Here is a 23,163-nt window from a genome sequence, read left to right as displayed (position 1 = left end):
GGTTTAGCAAGGGTGCAGAGGTTAATCCGTGACGTGAATCTGTTTGAAGTTAGGGTAGGCTAATTACGGTTTGATCGTGGCTGTTTGGGATGCGTTTATAGCTTGCGAATATTAAGTGTGATAGACAGCGAATTATGAGAGTTGTTGGAATATTGAAGCTACATGTTTAGTATTTTGTTCTGAGCAGTATATTTTCGCTGATTTTATTCCATACGAAAGTGTTAGGTCGTCTGAAAAGTTTCTTTCGTTTTATGAAGAAATAATAAACGCACAACTTTTTTTTGTTTTATATTATTTTGTCGAATTACATGCGATCCATTTTGTTCTGTTGAGATAAACATCGCGACATTTCACAGACTTTGTTTCACGTTTGTATGAAGGTGCATTGTAAAAAACACGTTTGCGAAAGAAAGACACTTTCCAGACAACCTAATATACACGTTGTGATAGGAATTTATTAAGTAACAGGGTAAACTATTAGGAAGTTAGTTTGGACATAATATGAAAGGTGCGATGTTAAATGTAAAATTCGTGCTACGTGTTCAACCTGGATGCGATAAATATATAAAATATTGGAATGCTATTTGTTATGCATATATGTTACACGTGTGTATCAACAGTCCTGGAAAATTTACAGGGAAAGAAAAGGAATATTTGGTGGCGAATTCTTGTTCAAAATTTAAACATTTCAGACGTAAGTTTGCGAGCGTCCGCAGAGAAAAGTATAGAGAAAAGGAGGGCGACTAGTAGTTTACATAAATATGAACATTCTAGCCAGTGTGCAACGAAATTCGATTCGAATTTCTCTGTTCCCGAAAACCATCTCCAGAGAAAATTGTGTTCTCCGTGCAAAGAAGGGTCACGAGCGTATTTCTTCTACCGTAAAATTATTGCAAAGCACAGTGCTTGAAAAATTCAGCGAGAATATTTCGAGTAATTTCTCTCTCAGCATAAAAGCAGCAATTTTTTTCTTTTTTTTCATTTTATTTTAATACCTTAATCTTCCTCCCTGAGGAAAGAAAGATGTTTAACACTAGGTTTACGGAACCCGTCAATTTGACGGATTTCAAACTTTGAAATGAAATATCCCAAAAACCATAGCATTAATTTTAACCATCTTTCATCATAAATTAATCATTTCATCTAAAGAATTTATACACACAATTATTTTTTTCTAGGCTTTCTAATTTTTGAAATCTGTATTTAGTATACCTATCTCTACGAAACCCGTCAAATTGACGAGCTAGCTGATTTCATAAACAAATAGTTTTTCAAAGATAGTATGCAAAAGTTTCAGTTATTGTAGACATTTCCCATTATTGTTTCCGCTTATTCTAAGTATTTACAATAGGATAATTGAATTTGGGCACAGTATCTTCTTTTTTTGACCAATCCACCTTTTCCAGAAATCATGAGTAAATCCAGGAGATATAATAAGATATTGAACATAATTGTCAATATCAATGAAGATTGTTCTGAGGATACCTCCGAAGAAGATCAATATGAATTAGGCCAAAGCGAAGCTGACAGTGAAAGTTCTGAATACACTGAAAGTGGAGAGATAGAAGGATCTTCGGATAGTGAAGAGGAAAACTTCTTGAAAATCGTGTCGTAACAAGAAAAGGATGTGTATTTTCTTCTAGTTCTGACTCCGAGGATGAAACGACAAGCATTCCAAGCACATCCCAAAATGTAATGGGTGAAATTGAAATTGCAATTGATGGGACACAGTGGATAAAACTGAAAGCAGGCGGATCTAGGGGTAGAACGCCCGTTCGTATGATATTCAAGGATATCGCAGGACCTACTGGCTGTGCTAAGAGAAATATTGTGTCGGGTTGTGTAACTAGTGCTTTCGAATTGATAATTGACAGACACATAATGGAACACATAAAAGATTGCACTGAAACCGAGGCGCATCGAGTTTTGGAAAAAGACGGACGATCACAGTTGCTAAGTTACGTAATTTTCTAGGAATTCTATATGCCCGGGGCGCATATGAAGCGAGATCATTGAAAGCCTCCGAAAGATTACAAACAGATAAATTTGCGCTGATATCCGAAATATGGAACAGATTTATAAGTGATAGCCAGACTTGTTACAAGCCATATGAAAATATCTCAATAGATGAACAATTATTTCCAACGAAAGCCCGATGCAGGTTTACGCAATATATGCCGAATAAGCCTCATAAATTTGGCATTAAGTTTTCCTTATATGGGGAAAGATGAAACTCGATGCTCAAGGGAAAAAAGGAAAAGATGACTTTGTTTTCCTCAAATTTATATAAATCAGAAAACTGCACGCTTACTGTGTATAAAAGTAAACCTAACGTAAAAGTCCTCCTTCTAAATACCAAACATGCAGGTATACAAGTAGAAGACAATTATAAATGTGTTCCAGAAACCATTGCTTTTTATAATAAAACAAAGTTTGGTGTGGACGTCGTTGACCAAATGGTACGCAAATATATTGTGAAAGCAGGGAGTTTCCGATGGCCCCATCAAGTTTGTTTTCAATATTTTAGATTTGGCAACGATAAACGCATGGATATTATGTAAAGAGTGCACCAGATCGAAAATATCCAGAAAGGAGTTCCGTTAGAGCATATAATGCTCTATCAGGCGATCTAGATAAACGTCTAGTAGAAAAAATTGAATTAAAAAGCATTATAAATACGTTGTTAAATTGATTGACTGTTGAACATAATATGTAATGACAACGTAATGACATATGAAGTGGCACCAATGTTATTAACCTCTACAAAACTTTGATCATTTGTTTCATGTAGCTGTTTTTATTGATACATAAAAAAACTTTAATCGTGCATATGTAAAATATTTTAATTGTGTAATACATTTCAGAAAGACATAATAAAAACGTCAGTTTTTATAATCTTTTATTTATGATTTTTGATATAAAATAATACGTTGGTTGTTAACACAACCCTAACATATCTTCTTTTATATTAAACAATGTGAGCGTACAATAACAATTAAAACTGTTTGTTTATCATACAAAGTATCAACAGATAACTAATCAAAAAGCAAAACGGTTTATACATTGAACTAGATAAAATCGTAATAATTTTACATAAAATTACCTTGCATCGTGAAATAATACTTCGCTTTAAATACAATGTGAAGAACATAAACACACGGTTTCGACTAAAACTATGGGGTGTTTTTATAACCCGCGAACATAAAACAAATATTCAATTGTCCGAAATATTACGTCCGAAACACTGAAGTTGCTCCATCTAGAGATCGTTTAATTATCTCGAAACCGCGCTTCGATAAGCGATAAATCGAAGCTACTCAAAGCTCGAACGATTGCCAGTTGCCATCTTAGCGTAACAATCCTGTTTCAATTCGAACGGTCCTTTCAAACGTGTGTTAACAAATATATCGAGAAAGTTATATATATTTCATTTTTATAAATTTGGCTCTCACAAAAAGTACGTAATCCAAAGTTGGATTTTCTGCGCGCTAGTGATGTTATTATATGCGTGTTGAGTTTATTCGCTTTCGCTGCCACCTCCCCGATCTGTACTCGAATGGCGGGAACCAACATCACTGCTTAAAACTGATTTTCTCGACTCTAGAGTAGCAGAGTTGGAATAAAATAATCGCAATATGTGGCCATCACGGTATCACGGGAGCTATATTTCGTTTCAGTGAGTGTATTTTGATGTCCTTTTTATTTACCTTGCTGATCCACTAGGGCTGCGACTTCGAGAGCCACTCTTTGGCCGTAAGCCGGAACGCGATCTAGATTTTGACACAGATTTAGATTTTGATCGGCTTCTGCTTCTTGATATACGTCCTGATTTTGATCTTGACCTTGATCGTGAAGCTAATTTCTGGAACCACTATGAGACTTTGATCTCGATCGTATTCTAGCTGCAGAACCCGATCTTGATCGCGCGCTAGCTGCAGAACCCGATCTTGATCGTGCGCTATCTGCAGAACCAGATATTGATCGTGCACTAGGTGCAGCACCCCATCTTGATAGTGGCCTAGGTGCAGAACCCCATCTTGATCGTGCGCTATCTGCAGAACCCGATATTGATCGTGCACTAGCTGCAGATCCCGATCTCAAACGTGCACTACGTGCGGAACCTGATTCCGATCGTGCGCTAGCTGCAGAACCCGATCTCAAACGTACACTACGTGCAGAGCCTGATCTCGATCGTGCGCTAGCTGCAGAACCCGATCTCAAACGTACACTACGCGCAGAGCCTGATCTCGATCGTGCGCTAGCTGCAGAACCCGATCTTGATCGTGCGCTATCTGCAGAACCCGATATTGATCGTGCAGTAGCTGCAGATCCCGATCTCAAACGTGCACTACGTGCGGAACCTGATTTCGATCGTGCGCTAGCTGCAGAACCCGATCTCAAACGTACACTACGTGCAGAGCCTGATCTCGATCGTGCGCTAGCTGCAGAACCCGATCTCAAACGCGCACTACGCGCAAAGCCTGATCTCGATCGTGCGCTAGCTACAGAACCCGATCTCAAACGCGCACTACGTGCGGAACCTGATTTCGATCGTGCGCTAGCTGAAGAACCCGATCTCAAACGTACACTACGTGCAGAGCCTGATCTCGATCGTGCGCTAGCTGCAGAACCCGATCTCAAACGCGCACTACGCGCAAAGCCTGATCTCGATCGTGCGCTAGCTACAGAACCCGATCTCAAACGCGCACTACGTGCGGAACCTGATTTCGATCGTGCGCTAGCTGAAGAACCCGATCTCAAACGTACACTACGTGCAGAGCCTGATCTCGATCGTGCGCTAGCTGCAGAACCCGATCTCAAACGCGCACTACGCGCAGAGCCTGATCTCGATCGTGCGCTAGCTGCAGAACCCGATCTCAAACGTGCACTACGTGCGGAACCTGATCTCGACCGTGCGCTAGCTGCAGAACCCGTTCTCAAACGTGCACTACGTGCAGAGCCTGACCTCGATCGTGCGCTAGTTGCAGAACCCGATCTCAAACGTGCACTACGTGCGGAACCTGATCTCGACCGTGCGCTAGCTGCAGAACCCGTTCTCAAACGTGCACTACGTGCAGAGCCTGACCTCGATCGTGCGCTAGTTGCAGAACCCGATCTCAAACGTACACTACGTGCAGAGCCTGATCTCGATCGTGCGCTAGCTGCAGAACCCGATCTCGAACGTGCACTACGTGGAGAGCCTGATTTCGATCGTGCGCTAGCTGCAGAACCCGTTCTCAAACGTGCACTACGTGCAGAGCCTGACCTCGATCGTGCGCTAGGTGCAGAACCCCATCTTGATCGTGCTCTGTCTGTAGAACCCGATATTGATCGTGCACTAGCTGCAGATCCCCATCTCAAACGTGCACTACGTGCAGAACCTGATTTCGATCGTGCGCTAGCTGCAGAACCCGATCTCAAACTTACACTACGTGCAGAGCCTGATCTCGATCGTGTGCTAACTGCAGAACCCCATCTTGATAGTAGGCTAGCTGCAGTACCACATCTTGATCGTGCGCTAACTGCAGAACCTGATCTCGAACGTGCACTACGTTTAGAGCCTGATTTCAATCGTGCACTAGCTGGAGAACCCGATTTTGATCGTGCGCTATCTACAGAACCCGATCTTGATCGTGCACTAGCTGCAGATCCCGATCTCGAACGTGCATTACGTGGAGAGCCTGATTTCGATCGTGCACTAGCTGGAGAACCCGATTTTGATCGTGCACTATCTGCAGAACCCGATCTTGATCGTGCACTAGCTGCAGATCCCGATCTCGAACGTGCATTACGTGGAGAGCCTGATTTCGATCGTGCACTAGCTGGAGAACCCGATTTTGATCGTGCGCTATCTGCAGAACCCGATCTTGATCGTGCACTAGCTGCAGATCCCGATCTCGAACGTGCATTACGTGGAGAGCCTGATTTCGATCGTGCACTAGCTGGAGAACCCGATTTTGATCGTGCGCTATCTGCAGAACCCGATCTTGATCGTGCACTAGCTGCAGATCCCGATCTCGAACGTGCATTACGTGGAGAGCCTGATTTCGATCGTGCACTAGCTGGAGAACCCGATTTTGATCGTGCGCTATCTGCAGAACCCGATCTTGATCGTGCACTAGCTGGAGAACCCGATTTTGATCGTGCGCTATCTGCAGAACCCGATCTTGATCGTGCACTAGCTGCAGATCCCGATCTCGAACGTGCATTACGTGGAGAGCCTGATTTCGATCGTGCACTAGCTGGAGAACTCGATCTTGATCGTGCGCTATCTGCAGAACCCGATCTTGATCGTGCATTGGCTGCAGATCCCGATCTCGAACGTGCACTACGTTCAGAACCTGATCTCGATCGTACGCTAGCTGCAGAACCCCATCTTGATAGTGGGCTAGCTGCAGAACCCCATGTTGATTGTGCGCTATCTGCAGAACCCGATATTGATCGTGCGCTATCTGCAGAACCCGATCTTGATCGTGCATTGACTGCAGATCCCGATCTCGAACGTGCACTACGTGGAGAGTCTGATTTCAATCGTGCACTAACTGGAGAACCCGATCTTGATCGTGCACTAGCTGCAGATCGCGATCTTGAACGTGCACTACGTTCAGAACCTGATCTCGATCGTACGCTAGCTGCAGAACCCCATCTTGATAGTGGGCTAGCTGCAGAACCCCATGTTGATTGTGCGCTAGCTGCAGAACCCGATCTCGAACGTACACTACATGCAGAGCCTGATCTCGATCGTGCGCTAGCTGCAGAATCCCATCTTGATAGTGCGCTAGCTGCAAAACCCCATCTTGATAGTGCGCTACTTACATAAACCGACATTGATCGTGCGCTAGCTGCAGAATCCCATCTTGATAGTGGGCTAGCTGCAGAACCCCATGTTGATCGTGCACTAGCTGCAGAACCCCATCTTGATCGTGCACTAGCTGCAGATTCCGATCTCGAACGTGCACTACTTGCAGAATCTGATCTCGATCTTGCGCTAACTGCAGAACCCGATCTTGGTCGTGCACTAGCTGCAAAACCCGGCCTTGATCTTGGCTGCGATCCACTTTTCCTCCAATCACTACGCGATCTTGATCGCGATTGCCTCTTCCACGACCCTGATCTTGATGTCAAGCGTGAACCATTTTTCGCTAAAACGGATCTTGATCTCGACGGACTTTTCGAACACGATTGACTTCTCAACTTGGAACCTGAACGAGATCTAGGCCATGGACGAGATACGGATCGAGATTGAAATCCTGATCGTGATCGTGATCGTGATCGCGATCGTGAACTACTTCTAGAACGGCTTCTAAATTTCGATCTGGAATGAGACCTAGATCTCGATGCACGGGATTCTTCTGAGTCGTATATAATTCGTCTATTGATGCGTACGCGACCTTCATTACGGCTTTCACCTCTGAAAAAAAAATTAACGACGCCATTAATTTATTTATTACACACCTCAGTATATTATATTTTTGTAGCGGCACATGAGTCAACGTTGTTTTGGTTAGCTAGGTTTAAAGGAAAACGAATTCCGGACAAAATATTATCGCCGTTATTTGTAATCGTCAACCGGAGTTACATTTAACCTTTTTGTAATACTACCGGTCGATACAAATAGATGAACATGCTCTCTAGGACGATTAGTATAACGAACCAGTATAGCGAATTAGTATAGCGAATCATTATAGCGAATTATTATTGCGAGTTATACAGTCGAATAACGAGGGTAAAGTTGAACAGTAGCACTGAGCGAGCGACGATAACGACCGACATACACTATCTCTGTATTTGTACTTAAAGTGATTTTAATATACACTAACTATTACAGTTTTATCACTCATCTCTCTAATAAACCAACCAACACGTATAATAAACCACCTCATTCTCATAAAATGAATGATCCTTACCCGTTGGCAATTTTAAAATCTTCTAAATCGCTATCAGATTCGCTCGTTGATATAATTTCCTTCAATAAAGGTATCTTTTCTTTTGCAGTCCTAGCTGTACTTTTCCAAAGTGCTCTGCCTTTTCTTCCACGTTTCGGCTTGAGTCGATCACTTTCTGAACCTGAATATTACGAAATAAAATATATATTTTTTGAAAAACGCAGATTAATGACGCGTATAATCGAAGATCATAAAATACTATCTTACCACTTTCTCCACTCCCCATTTTTTTCTTGCGCATTTCTTTACCCTTGACCCTTTTTTCTTTACGTTCACTTGCTTTTCTTTTGCGTCTCCTTTGTCTATGAGCTTTCTCCCTACTTTCCTCACTTTGAGAACCACCACTGATTGATATTGATATTGATATTGATGCTTCTTTTCCTTTCTTTGTCTTTTCAACGTACTCTATACATTTCCGTAACATTTCCTGTTCTTTTTGTCGTTGCATTTCTTCAAGTTTCCGTTGTTCTTCTATTTGTCGCATTTTAAATGCTTGTCTATACATTAATGCAAGATCATTATTATGGTGTTTGATGTATTCCATATGCTAATTATGTTGATATAATTACCTTTCTTCTTCTTGTTTTCTCCAAAACATTTTTTTTTCCTCGTCCAATCGTCTAGCTTGGGCAACATGATATTGCGCTTGCAATAAAAGATCTTGACAGCACCTTGCTTCTGCTCCCGCAAGTTGCCCCATTTGATCTTCATGCGTTGATAGATATTGGAAGTATTTATGTGAGAGTCCCAATTCGTGAACTGCCTGGAGCACTGTTGTTAATGTGGACTTCTCATCCTTCAAAATTTGTATCGCTAGTCGTTGAAGGACAAGTGCAACATTGTATAACAAAACAGTATCCTGTGGAGCTACTCTTCTTCCCTAAATTGATATAATGAAATTGATTAGTTATTCTTCTTTAATCAATATTAACGATATCAGAGCATGACACAATATTTCTGGCTCACCTTTAAAAATGTCAATTTTGCTTCTTTTAATTTACCAGCTTTAAAGTAAGCTCTTCCAAGATATTGCAAAACTTCGACATGATGGTATTTATAGAACTTCCGATGGCAGTTTATATACTGTAAAAAGATATATTTTATAAAATAGTTGCCGAAACATTATCATATCGTATTACATACAAAACGGAAAGTTACCATTTGGATAGCGCTAACGAATTGTTTTTGCTCTACATAAATGTGCGCAATATTCAACCATACATCGCAAAATTCTGCTGTTGCTTCTCGAACTTGAGCAAAAATATCTCTAGCTTCATTTACACAACCTTTATGCGCTAGTACAGCTCCTATTCCATTTGCAGCCCAAATATTTTTAGGATCGTTTCGCAAAACCTATGAATTTCAATATCTATATATGTATATACGAATAAGAAGATTTATTAATTTTTAGTATCATACCTGTTTATACATAGCCAATGCTCTGTCTTGATGTCGCTTCTCTCGATCTTTATCTTTTCCACTTTGATGCAATGTTTGCAACCAAATGTTACCCAAAGCAATCAAAGAATAGGCATCGGTGCTTGTTGCTGGATTTTTTAAAATTCTTTCGAATTTCTTCTGGCCAGGACCCCATTGCATTTTAACCAAATGTAAGTTACCCAAAAGAGACCATGCATCTGGGTGCTCGTTATTTATGCTTAAAGCATCCTTAAACCAATAAAATGCTTCATAAATTTGTCCTTTATCTCGAGCCATACAGCCAAGTCGTAAATAACAATCTATATAGTTTGGATGTTTCCATAAAATGTCTTTGTATAATTCTTCTGCTTTATCAAATATACATAAAGCTTCGTTCAAACGAGCCAAATTATATGTCGTCGTAACTGCAATTGAGTTATAGTATACAGGATCGTATGAGACATCAGCGTTAGAACGCGCTAAAGATTCCTCAAAATTTTTCCTAGCTTCTTCTAAGTTTCCAAGCCTATGATAAAGTAATAAGTTTTAGCCTTGATAGCAGATAAAATAAATTAAAATAAGGAAATATGAAACATACCTATAATGTAGAGCACCAACATTATTTAGAATTTCTGGTGGTATATTTGCCTGGACATCTTCTTTTAAAATCCTAGTTACCGTACCATATGCATTTAAGGCGGCATTATGGTCATTTTGCTCCAATATTTGAGCCAATTCAATCCATGCTTCAATATCATCCGGAAATTGTTCAGTTACTTTCTGAAGGTGGTTTTTAGCAATGTTGCGTTTGAATTGACAACTTGAATTTGCGTAAAGAGATCCAAGAATTTTCATTGTTTCATAATTATCTGGCTGCACTTTCAACACTTTTTCGAAACATTGCGCTGCCTGTGATTTAAAAACAGTGTATGTAAAATTTATTAGCTTTACCCTATCATATATAGTATATAATAATATATGTAACACGTTATGCTTACATTTTCTGCATCACCATGATAAATATACATTTGACCTAAGCCGAAGTATGGTAATACAAAAACTGGAGACGCAAATTGTATTGCCTGATAGTAATATCGAAACGCTTGGTCATAGTCACCCTGAAATAGTTAAATCATTTTTCAAAATTTTAAGTATGTATATATGTAAACTAACTTATATCGTACACTTACTTGAACATGAAATACTCTGGCTAATTGATAGTAACTTTCTGCACGCATAACTTCGTTCTCGGTATTTTGAAATGCATGGAGGGCTAAGTTCTGTACTTTAACATAGTCCTTTTTATAGAAAAAATGATTTGCCAAATGATTCAACACCATGGAATTAGTCGAATCAATGATATGAGCTCTCGATAACATTTGAATACCAGCTCTGATACTATCAGGCTGTCGTTGATTCAGTTTCAGTACTGAAAGTCCAACTAATGCTCCAACACATCGGTCATCTAACTGTAAAGCTCTTTCAAATGCTAAATACGCTTTTTTCTGGTTATTTAATTTCATAAAACAATGCCCCATCCCCAACCTCACAGCAGCTGGACAATTTGGATTTATTCTCAATGCCTTCTTATAAAAGGCAAGCGCACCTCTGTATTCTTTTTTGTTAAACGCTATGCATGCTTTTCCCAGTAGGGAGGGAATATTATTTGGAGACTGATTTAGTACAAAATTAAATTGGGCATCAGCCTGAGCCATCTTATCCTCTTCCAAGAGGCAGAGATAAGCTCTACCAAGTAAATGATTCTATAGCACAAGGAAGTATTATATAAATAATACATAAATATTTCCAAGCATCAAATAAAATACTAGAAATGATATATACCTCGTCATACATAATAATCTTATCTGCAGTTGTATATAATAGGGTGGCTTTTGCAAATAGATCTCTCTTTCTGGCTTTATTCTTTTCTCTGTTAGCTTCCTGCACATAATATGCAGCCAACATATCCAACGCACGCATTTGATCTTGTTCATAGCCACAATAATCAATATCAGCATCAATCCGAGAAGATTCAAGTATTTTAATGAAATATTCGATTTTGTGTTGTTTGTAATATTCAAGCTACAATGAAATACAATATGTTTAATGTCTTGTAGCTTTTCTATTATATCTATTATAATTCGAGGTACCTACAGCCAAATTGACCCAAATATTAAGTCGTGGACGTGCTTGACGTAAATTAACAAGAATCCCATCTATTTCTGGTAATTGATCCAGGTCTAACTCGATTACCTAATAGAATGTAATTTAATATATTAAAAAAATTAACTAGCGATATTTGATTGGTGAGATTTAAGATGTTATTGCTCGTTGTTGTAACCATCGAATATATTTAAAATACTAAATTAGTATCCAAACCATATTCGCTGAGACGCTTGTACAGAATATAAATCGCAAAGTAAAATTGCTAATTAATACATTAACAGTAAATGCTTGCTAGATAGCTCGTCGATACAGAAAGATACTCGTAAATACTGATAGATACTAACTCGAACAATAACTCCGATAATAACTCGAATAGTAACTCGGATAATAACTCGAATAATAACTCGGATAATAACTCGAATAATAACTCTGATAATAACTCAGATAATAACTACTCGCCCGCGATCGCTTCCGTTTATTTATACTGGTCGGGGGAGAGTCGGAAAATTCGAATTCGTCTTTATTCGACGGTTACATGTAGCGGCGACATTGTTTCGCCCGGAGTTTATTTATCATTACGTTTCATGCGTCAAGGCTGTGTCAATGTCCCGAGGCAAAACAACAACATGATTTGAATTGTCCTCTAACTCATGTGCCGCTACAGATTCAATTTCAATTAACAAATGTCTAATGTTTAACATTTTACTGTACATGACATAAATGGGAAACATATTGGAAACAATATGAACAAAATAAGATCACAAAATTAGTCAAAAATTATGCGATTAAAACAAATATGAAACAATAGTCATTTATATTTCATATCGAGGACAAATTTCAAGATATTTAAAGAACGGATAAAGAACCATCCGTTTCCCATCAAAACAAACCAGGGATTAAATCGTCGATTAACAATCTGTAACGATGCTCGATTAATTACGACCAGCGGTTTCGTTTCATCGAGCGAACGAAATTGCACGAATGCAATCGAACGCACGCGCGAATTAATTCGTTCCCGGAAGCAGGTATCGAGATTACGTGGCCAATCGACTCTGACGTTATCGAACCGATCGAATAATTGATAAGTAACAATTTTAGTCTCGCGGTTTCGACAAAAACTTTCCATTTAACAGACTGAAGAGATGCTAGTACACGTTGTTTACAGCCAACATTGTGGTTTCAGAAGTTATCGAGTAAGTAAAGGATCGATGTATTTGCTTTGGATAGAGTTGATTTTGAACCTTTCTGTTGTCAACAATTAGACTGCGAACGTTTGTGCAATTTCTTATTTTTATCGACACAACAAAAGAAATGGAACTTGAGCAAAAATTTTGTTAATCCAACGAACATTATATCTCATATTTTCGCATATCACGCGTATTATGCACCTTCTTACACTATCAAACTTCCCATAAATGCATTAAACAGTCTGTTAGTCAAACAAATTTCCTATCACCAAGGAACAATCCATCGGTATTAATTAACCAATTTGCCAATTGTTTCTACTCTCTTATACCAAAGAAAGTATCTTCGTCAAATATTTGGACATAAAAATGATAAATTCTTGAAAATTTATTTATACAAACCATTCTACAAGATTCTTTTTTTTTTTTTTTTAATAAAACATACAGAGACAACTGGAATCGAACATTTGCTCCTGAAATATTAATATCGAATCTTCCTGATATCAAAGCTTCGTTGTCTTTCATCCTTTAGAAATGTGTCCACGAGCGTTGCAAGTCACCTAGCTCGAGTCAGAAGGCGAATTCTCGTGGACGACGAGAAGAGGTGGCCGAGAAGCCGCAGGCCCCCGTCTTGATAAAGGAGTTAAACCGGCTTAATTACCGCGTTACTCGGTTTAAACTAATTACGCGTTTGCCGACAACCACAAATTCTCGAGGCGCAACCTAGCGGGTCGGCATTGTGGCCGAATCCGCAGAGCGACCCTTCTTTATTATGCCGCCATAACCGCTCGTAATTCTACGCGGTACCATTTATACCGTACTCTTCGTAGCTACAACTGTTGATTCGAGCTTGCTAATCGAGAAACCGGCTCGAGAATTTCAGCTGACGCAACCTGAAGGAGCGTAATTTCTTCCTTTTATTTTCGTTTCGAGGATTAAAGATGGAGGATGAAACGGAGGAATGATTAAGCGCCTAGTGGATTCTCTGCAGGACGGAAAAGAGATTGTAATTTATGGTTGAAATTTTTATGGCTCAATCAAATGGATGTAATTAAGAAGTTTTTGTAATATCGCATGTACATTTTCATTAGCTCCTGCTATTCCAGGAAAATCGTTGTAATCGGGGACAAGCATTATAAGTTTATGGTTGAAAAGTAGGAAGATCATTGCCCTTTTTGACTGGTTAATTGCGAAGAAAATTGATGTGATGCCTAAGAGAATGAAACGAGCGAAGAGTGGAATCGGTTTTTGTAAATATCGCGCGTATATCTTCGTTGCTTAAAGAGTTCAGGAAAATTGTTGTAATTAGAGCAATTGTTATAAGTTTATGATTGAAAAGAAGGAGGATTATTGTATTTTTTTTATTGTTTACTTACAAAGAAAATTGATGCGAAACGTGAGAGAGTGAAACGTGTGTAACGATAGAATCAGTGTTTCCACGAATCAGTTACACACCTGAAGAAACTTATTGCAATATATTTATGGCAATTTGTATCGTTCCATTAGGAAGATTCAACGTGATCTGATTGTAGACGACGATTTGTTTAAATCTATGATAATCACATGATAATTTTGATGATCTAGTTAAGAAGGCTAACTAAATCAGTTGTTCACTGATCAGTCGATCCAATCTCAAAAACCATTCCATCAGAAGAATTCCAAAATCCCGAATAACGGAAACATCATCAACTGGGTCATAAATCACTTAATTCACACGGTGCCTATCGCCTAACGAATAAATTCCAAACACGAGGATGTTTTCATTATCGAAACACAGGAAGAATACACTGATGTTCACAGGTTACACGATTCGCAGCAATATTTATCTGGCTCTCTGCCATGCGCCATCGTGTTTCCCAGTGGTTTCCGGTGCCGGGAACATTTTTCACTGTTCCGTTAAGGGAATTCTAAGCAAAGAAAATTTAATGGCATAATATATGCAGGAAGTAATATTATAAAATTATAATTAACATAGCCGCTCGTGCGAGCACGCTAAACGCATTATAATAGTATTTCAGTTTACGAGACATCCCTGTTCACGAGACGTGCAACATTGTTGGTGCGCGCAGACTGGCGCCCAACCCTTACAGCCTGGTAATTTCGTGTTACGACGATGCAGTGCTTAACGATTATGAAGCTCTCTCTCTCTCTCTCTCTCTCTCTCTCTCTCTCTCTCTTTCTCTCTCGTCTAGCATTACGGAAATTCCGGAATTTTTTCCGCCCTACGCGAGGGAGGGTATGGCGAGCGAATTTTGACAAAGAACTCAACCATCCCTGCTCCCAGTACTTTATCGACGTTATTATGTTATATAATTACGATACACGACACGGGCTGAAAAGCGAAATTTAGTTTTTAATACAGTTCCTTTATTACGTTGAGGAACGTTCCTCGCTATATGCAAAATCCATTTAATTACCCTTTGTTCTAGTAAAAGAAAAAAGAAGCAGATACGAAAAGGAATAATAGAGTAATTTACTTTTTTAATCAAGCTATGCTACGCTAATGAAAAGCCTCCTCTGAATCGCCTTTTATCGTATTACGTTAAAAGCCAGCTATTTCGACTTGTTTTGGAAACATTGTAGATTTGTTTGGAAGAAAATTCCTCTATTTAACGAATAGGGCATGATCACCTTTGTCTTGATTATTATCCTTGTATGGTATAATCGACACAGTTTGAGCGAATGAAAGAATAGATCCAAATATTAAAGTCATTCTTCAACTACTTGCTGGACAATCGTAATTAACTATTCGTAATTAAATCTAAAGAAATTTATATATTTGTCGTAGGATTATCTTGTTACTCGACGAGTTCTCTCTTTGGCAAATTGGAAATTTGATAGTGAACACGGTTGATTATAAACTGATAATCGAATCCATTGCACGAAAATAACACGTCTCCTATCTTATAACCGACAAACGCTAATACTTTAGTCGAGACATGGAAAAATGCATAAAGGACAACACAGATTTTGTAATATCAAAGCTAAGATGTTGCTATTATTATCAGAAATGAAATATTAACAACGAGTCGCTAATTGCAGTCGTATCAACGACGACAAATGCAAAGCAGGAAAATACCGCATTTGCAAGTCTACTACCAAACGAAAGTTTATCAAAACGAGGGAAGATCGTTAAAAGAGGGGAAACTGAAAGATCTAAAAATGTGAGAATCTGCTCGTAGGGAGCGTAGGTTCGCGGTATTTTAATATCGTCCACTTTGTGCGGTGGAAACAAAGTTATGGAAATGGAGAATGAAGGGAAAATAGAAGGGAAATGCACTCGAGCAATTAAAGCGTTGCGCGGAGAACAGTTTCATTTAACGACGCGCGCGCGCGTGCTTCCCCCTTTTGTTCCAGATGTCAAGAATGTCCTGTGGTGAAGCCGACGTTCCTTTGCGGAAGCGATAATCGCACGTACAGTTCGCCATGCCGACTGGAATACCACAATTGCATCCACCACACGTCAGTTCGCATCGCCTGCAAAGGATTCTGCCCCTGCAAAGGTGAGGATCGCGTGTATTTCGTCGCGGAAACGTTTTCTAAACGCTGGAAATCGGTGTCAGTGGGTTCGAGCTCGCGTGAACATCGTTCTTACGTATCAAACTGCTTATGGAACAAGCCTTATTGCAAGTTAAAAGGTAAAACAGGTGATACGGATAGAGCAGATGTTGCTATTTGGTCAATGAATTTGAATGGAAGAAAAATTTGGAATAATAGAATATTAGAGAAACTAGAAATCGAGTATTGTTTCGTTTAGTTTTATTGTTATTTTGGTACAATTCCATTAACTATAAAAACGAATCTAATCTATTGAGACGAAGGATTTGTATACGAAATTCTTGGTAAAGATTCATTTATATATGAAAAGACCAATTTTAGGATTCAATATATTGGCAATCGATTTTATATTTTTGAAACTTTCCTTTTTTTAGTTTGATTTCGAATCGACCGTACGTTATTTATGTCTTTACCTATGTCTTCTGTATTTTGTATATTATTACAAACGAATCAGTGCATTATTATACATGGTTCTTTAAAGACTTGTGTTAGCTGTACTCCTCTTGTTAGCTACGACAAATACAAATGCTTCTTTTTATTCTTCAAGCGACATGAAAATCAAAAAATCAATAGAGATGTAGCTTTTATATTCTAAAATATGTATGTGGATAAACGAATAACAAATGACCTGATTCTCATAAAGTTTAATATTAAAAAAAGTTGCTCTAAAAATAGGGATCATCTATATGGGATCGGAATAGAAACCAACCCCTTGGCGTCAAATGACATTTGAGCGTGGCGTATCACATGTACGTTTCTCATGCCAGAATATAATTTAATTATTAGTACGACGTCATTTAGTATGAAATTCTATCTATTTCAGAAAGAACGTTTTAATTTTGAAATAACATAAATTTTCTTTTACCACAGTCCGTGTAGAAACTCGCACGAAAATAGATGGTACTCTGTAGTTAAATATTATTATGTAGTATTATATAATAAATTTAATCATTTCTACATAAATTCTATTTGAATTTAATCACACGCCAAACACGCCAACGAAACTTAACGTAAAACGATATTACAGTTATTTCAGGGTTCACAAAAACTCGCGTGCCGTGATTTGCATAGCGCACCCTTTTAAAGCGTCCAGAATAAAAACTACATATATCTAACTTGATATAAAATTTTGGAGGAGATGTAGAAGTTTATACAGTAGTTTCCGCCAAGATAAAGTACCAAGAGTTGAAAATTAGATTTCCGTGAAAGTCTAAAGTAGAAGAATTTTACAGTTCTTTCAGCCTTGAAGAAACTCGCGTGGGGCAATTTATCCGCGACATCCTCTCTTCGCGTGCAGCGAAGTATTCGGGTCAACTTCGTGTAGAATCTGCTTAAAATACTCGAGATACCGAAAAACTTTGATATTTCTCTCCTAGCATTAACCGATTACGTTGCATTCGATCGCTTCGGCTCATTTTCTCTCCTCGTTCATTTTCGATCGGACCGTGCTTTTCTCAACCGTAAAACGCAAAATATTGAAAGAAAATATTCACGTTTCATTCGAGACATTAGCAAACTCACTAAAACTTGAAGCGTCTTAGGACTAATACGTTAAAAATCTTCTTTCCGATCGAGACGTACAAAATTCATGGATTGCAATAAAGTTAGAAATTGAATTAGCATAACAAAACGCAGCTCTCGCGATGTTACGTAAAAAGGGATACAGGAATGAAGGATACACGAAAGATAGGGAAAGGCGAATATAGGCCATGCAAACTCGATTTATTATCCAGAAAGCCGGTTTGATTTATCGCAGACAGCTTTTGAGAGGCGAATTAATGGTTCCAGGATACTCCTTTGTGGCGTATCGAAAATTCAGAATCGATATCGATAGCGGTATCAAACCGGAGTACGTCCCCGATCAATTTCCCAAAACGAATTTTCACACGTTTATAAATGGAAACATTTTTTCTTATCTCTTTTCAGAACAACCTTTTTTATTTCTTTATTTCTTTTTTTATTTCTCCTTTTTTTTTTGTAATGAATGAATTGCAACATTCTTTTTTCTTATTATATATTTTGAAAATAGGACGCATATAGGGGTGGGGGAGACGTTTAATTACCTTAACGAACCGTTCGTAATCTCGAATTCGCGTGAACGTTTTCTGATTTTACAGGCGGAATTAATTCGTTAGTTTATTCATAGGCAACCGCGCATTGTCGGTTTAGCAGTGGAGCTCGTATTTGCGTCTCTCCGCCTGCTTCCACGGACAAACACATCTACTATGAATATTCATAATTGCCTGTTAGAACAATAATGTCACTGTTAAAGCGTACGAGGCCGCGTGTTCTCGAAATGAGGGACGAACGAGTCCGAGTCTAAGGAAACGTATTACGCCTTGGAGTTGAGAAACATTTCTCTATCATTTTCTTTTCTTACTCGATATACAAAGATGAACTTGACACGTCGCTTAATTAATCAGATGGAATATCGTAAATGAGATAAGCGTATATCGTACAATGTTTTTCTGCGGTATTTCCTATGATATTTCCTGTTAAGGTTGTCCATTAAAGTTTCATACGTTGAATTTTCAATTATGTTATTCTAGAAATCGAGATGCATAAAGTCCATCAACATCAATCTAGTTTACATAAGTAAGAGTACAGTTTGAAGATAATGGAAGGGATCCATATATTTCTCTGAAACAATAGATTATCGTGGTATTGTTTGAGAAAATCCGAATTGATGGTTCGGTTATATCGAAGAACGGAAGTTAAAATATCTATCAACGTCAATCTAACTGCGTAAGTGGCAATACACGTATGTATGTTCAAGACATCGATCGAATGAAATTACTGGAAAACATCCACATCCACGAACGTTTCGAGATATCTTCAGAGATTAACTCGATGTTGTCGAATGTTATTTTAAATACTTTTCATTTCACATCCGTTTTTATGTTTAATTATAGACACAGGCGGAAAACAGCATTGGCAGTTAAACGCGATGCGAACGAACACAGGTCGGCTAATAAAGCTACGGCGGACAAGGCATAAAATATTCGGAAACGGCCGTGTAAACGTCGACAACCGAGTTTTATCGCATTGTGGCCGACAGTGTCGTCGCGTTTGTTTAAAAATCATGGGAAAGCTTGTCGCCGCGTGTGTCGAATGCAAATGCTCATTTATTTACACGCGTTTAATGAGTCTTCGTTTCGCCATTCCGAATTTTCAGCAGTGAACTTTCCCACGATTTTTGCTTCATCGTGCATTTGATTTATGAAAATCTACGTTACGAATTGAATTTTCCAGCGGCCGACCTGCGTGCACACAACAAGAAGATGCAGCTGCAAAGACAGAAATCACTCTCTGGCAAGATGTCGCGGAACCGTGACATCACTTTGACTCCTCATGTCTTCAACTATGACAATCATCATTATCAATACCTGAAGTACACTAAACGTGCCAAGGTAAGTTCGGTTTTATTCAAAGACCTGTTTGAGGACTTGCATTTATTTTTAATATAAGATTTCCCACGTCTTCATTAACTGTTGTCATTGCAAATAGATTCTACTAAATTTACGATATTTATTGCAATTTGTATTGTTTCAATAATGATGATTCGAATTTATGATACATATGGTAACTATTACAATCTAATATCAGCTAAAAAGATTAACTACTTCAGAGGAATTTCGTTTCTTTCGGAACGTACTAAATATAAATGTTACTAAACCAAATATGAAGTTATATCCTAATAGAACTTTCGTCAAATGGCTAAAACGATTCCAAATAAGTTAACTGCTCGAAAAACAGGTTACCAAAGTAGTTTAACTTCTAAACTTTCCTCAAGCTCCTATAACATCTAATACAATCTCCGCCAAAATGTATCCGTAGCAAGATCAAAAGTGGGGTTATCCGATGCCAGTAGCCGCTGAACTGATATCGTAATACCCGTAATAACCCCATGATGTAACGTGTACTATCCATTAAACAGATCAACCGAAACTTCCATCATAGTTTACAATAACCTAACGTAACATCTCTTACCACCTATGCAACCAGTAATCAACCTTTATAATCAAAGTTTCCGAACACGGTAGGAGCAACAAATTTTAATTACAACATTCGCGGTGTATACGTAGGAGATCAACTGGCGTTTTCACCCTGTTGTAATAACGCGATAATGCCTCGCGCTTATAACGTAACCTAATATACAGAGAACCGTGTTCCGACTATCGTTTTCGGCCGGTTGTTGGCCGCCGTGGCGAGGATATTAGTCAATTAAACGGAAATTATGACGTATAATCATCTCTGGTAGGAATGAGAGAACCGGTCGAAAGGAGGATACGGCAAAACTGGTGGTTCGCGTGGCATAAACACGGAAGCCACCGGGGATAGCATCGGATAAAACCGCGAGAACGGGAAACAGAACCGCGTGGCAGTCAGCAATTTCGGATTCTGCTGAATCGCGTCGCATCCAACCCTGTGCTTCGCGCGAATCATCGCCACGATCGCGATTTTCAGAGCTAGTTCGCGAAACATCTTCCATTTCCAGACATCGCGTTCCTTCCTACTTCTGTTCCTTCCTTATACGATATTCGTGACGATATTCTTCCAGAGTTTCTCTTAGAGAAAAAAACACCAGCTCTTTAATGTTTGAAAAGTTGACAACTAATTCGAACAAAAGCTGACAAATTGAATTGTCTAATCGTATTTCGATGTGTACCGGAAATTTTTATTCCCAAAATCTTACGATCTAGAGAGTAGCTTTGTTCAATCGCAATTCGAGCAAGATTGTGTATATAGAAAAAAGCATTTTTAATCAGGTAAAAGCATATTGAAAATTGGTATTCCAGAACGCAATTCTTATTAAATATTTAGATAGGCACGAAAATATTTATACGAGTTGGGAATCCAGGTTTTAAAGGAACACACTGGAAATGGGAATTTTATTAGGGTGCAAGAAGAAACGGCAATCTTTTTCTTCTTCCAAGGTGCTAAAAGGTGAAGGAAGTGTTAGCAGGTGAAGAAAGGAGAGCATTAAAAATAATATGCTTACTTTTTAATGTATTTGTTAACGAAGGGGATGAACGGAAATTTTCTTAATTTATGATTAAGAAACTAAGACTCAAAGGTGAAAAGTTTCTTATCTTTTGATTAAAAAATGAAATAGAGGGTAATTAAAATTCTCATATTGTTTTTTTTTTAAATATTTCAAAATTAATCTTGACTACACATGTCCAATTATTTTTACATCGTACGTATAATATATTGATACATATTGAAGATCAACGGTTCTACCATTAAATTCTCAAATCTCAAATTAAAAGTGTAACTTTTGTCGCATTACTAAACTAAATGTCGAACGAAATGCCAGACGTATAGATTCCTTCAAATAAAAAAAGAAAGATAAAAAAGACGCAACAAAAATGACCAAATTCTTCTTTCGATTTCTCTGATTCCAACATCACCACTCGCTCTAACAATGATAGCCTGTTTCCACCCTTCCACCTACCCCCATTGGTCAGCAACGGGATTCAAATTAATGGTTCACCCTGCCTTTCTCTCGTTGAAATATTCCCGACGTTGTTTTGATTTACAATCGTTAATTCAATCGTCACGTAAACAGTTATGGTTTCGTTTATTTCGTCGACGGAGGCGATGGAGGAAAATTCTCGCGACCTGAATATTTCAACGGGACAGGGATTTTAAACGGCCGTCATTACTATTCGTATTAGGGGCTATGAATTATTTAAGTTGGAAATCACAGATTCGCGAGATGAACAGCATACTGTCAGGCTAAATTGCAAAATAAATCTGGTCCGAGGGGTTTAAATCGCTTTCCATTTAACCATTCGCGAAACCACCCCTTTACTCCTCAACATTCTCCTTCGCTTTCCGTCTTCAATCATTCTCGTTATTCTATTTCATCCGACGAAATGGTGAAACTATACGCGTCATAGAGTCTCACGACAATTTTCTATAGCTTATCAACGTGGATGATCCGCTTTTGATAGATCGTGATGTGTAATGGTTGAAAGTGTGGGAATTCAAGTAGAACTGATGCGTGGGAAGTAGCTTACTTCCTATTTAGAAAGTTAAAAAGTACTGGAAATCTTCATAATTTGTTATATTAGTGGAGTTTATGCGAATTTATATTATTTTCATGAATACAACTATAATTATTATATTATTATTATTATTATTATTATATTATTATATTATTATTATTTGTAATTTTCCATTACAATTTGTCAAAACTGATTTATGTATTTATAAAAATGTATAGACATATGTCTATAAATGCATATATTTATATATTTATAAATATGTGATATAAGTTTCTAATCAATTCAATAAATCAATTTCCGTAAATATTTCAGCAGATATGTCTGAAATAAGTAGCAGATATTTTTACCTGATCTACTTGTCCGGATCGTCTCTTATTTAGAAATTCTTTAAAGAAATATTGATAAAATACATGACTAAGTCAACGACACAGACAGGTCAAAAGAATAGCTTGATTCGTCCTTTCAGACTGAGAAGTTAAAATTGTGAAAAATATTTGTTGACGAGAGGATGGACATGTTTTGACACACCTTGTTAGCCTCCAGTCGGATAACGATGATGAATCTAGGTTAAAATAATACCGAGCAGCTAAATTTCCTGTTATAGAGTCTTTAATCCTTTTAGATTCTAGTCTCGTAAATTCCATGGTGCTAATCCTTAGAACGCTAAATTTCAAGCTCCCAAGATATATAATCCTAAATCCCAGGAACCTAAATTCTAAGGATCTACATTTTAGAGATACGATTCTCTAGAGCCCAAAATCTACCAGTTTAAATTCCACAGTTTTTTCTTTTTTTATCTTACAATCAGAATAAAAATGTCAATATTCCAACCAATAAAATCTTACTATCCTTAGCCATAAAATTCTGAATTTAAAA

General features: G+C 38.1%; 2 protein-coding genes across 2 annotated transcripts in view; one reads left to right on the top strand and one right to left on the bottom strand.

Moving 5' to 3' along the window:
- The window catches only part of Cow (Proteoglycan Cow), a 237,333-nt gene that overhangs the window by 191,933 nt on the left and 22,237 nt on the right, over positions 1–23,163 (top strand). The window contains exons 5-6 of the mRNA XM_069117301.1: positions 16,073–16,218; positions 19,526–19,683. Of these exons, the coding sequence (XP_068973402.1) occupies positions 16,073–16,218; positions 19,526–19,683 (304 nt within the window). The remainder of the gene's footprint in view (positions 1–16,072; positions 16,219–19,525; positions 19,684–23,163) is intronic.
- On the bottom strand, positions 2,883–13,255 carry LOC138181931 (RNA polymerase-associated protein CTR9 homolog). Its single transcript, XM_069117340.1, has 16 exons — positions 13,118–13,255; positions 11,520–11,618; positions 11,208–11,447; positions 10,556–11,128; positions 10,364–10,483; positions 9,964–10,274; positions 9,366–9,891; positions 9,105–9,299; positions 8,913–9,029; positions 8,516–8,826; positions 8,154–8,443; positions 7,908–8,067; positions 6,960–7,411; positions 5,862–6,092; positions 3,708–3,855; positions 2,883–3,614 (listed from the first exon to the last, which is right to left on the bottom strand). Exons 1-16 carry the CDS (start codon positions 13,238–13,240, stop codon positions 3,518–3,520), a joined length of 3,993 nt encoding a protein of 1,330 aa, XP_068973441.1. The 5' UTR covers positions 13,241–13,255; the 3' UTR covers positions 2,883–3,517.

This window comes from Bombus flavifrons, chromosome 7, assembly GCF_040668555.2.
Source record: "Bombus flavifrons isolate JBK064 chromosome 7, iyBomFlav1_principal, whole genome shotgun sequence".
In the NCBI taxonomy this organism is placed as follows: Eukaryota; Metazoa; Arthropoda; class Insecta; order Hymenoptera; family Apidae; genus Bombus; species Bombus flavifrons.
This window is presented reverse-complemented; position numbering and strand designations above follow the sequence as displayed.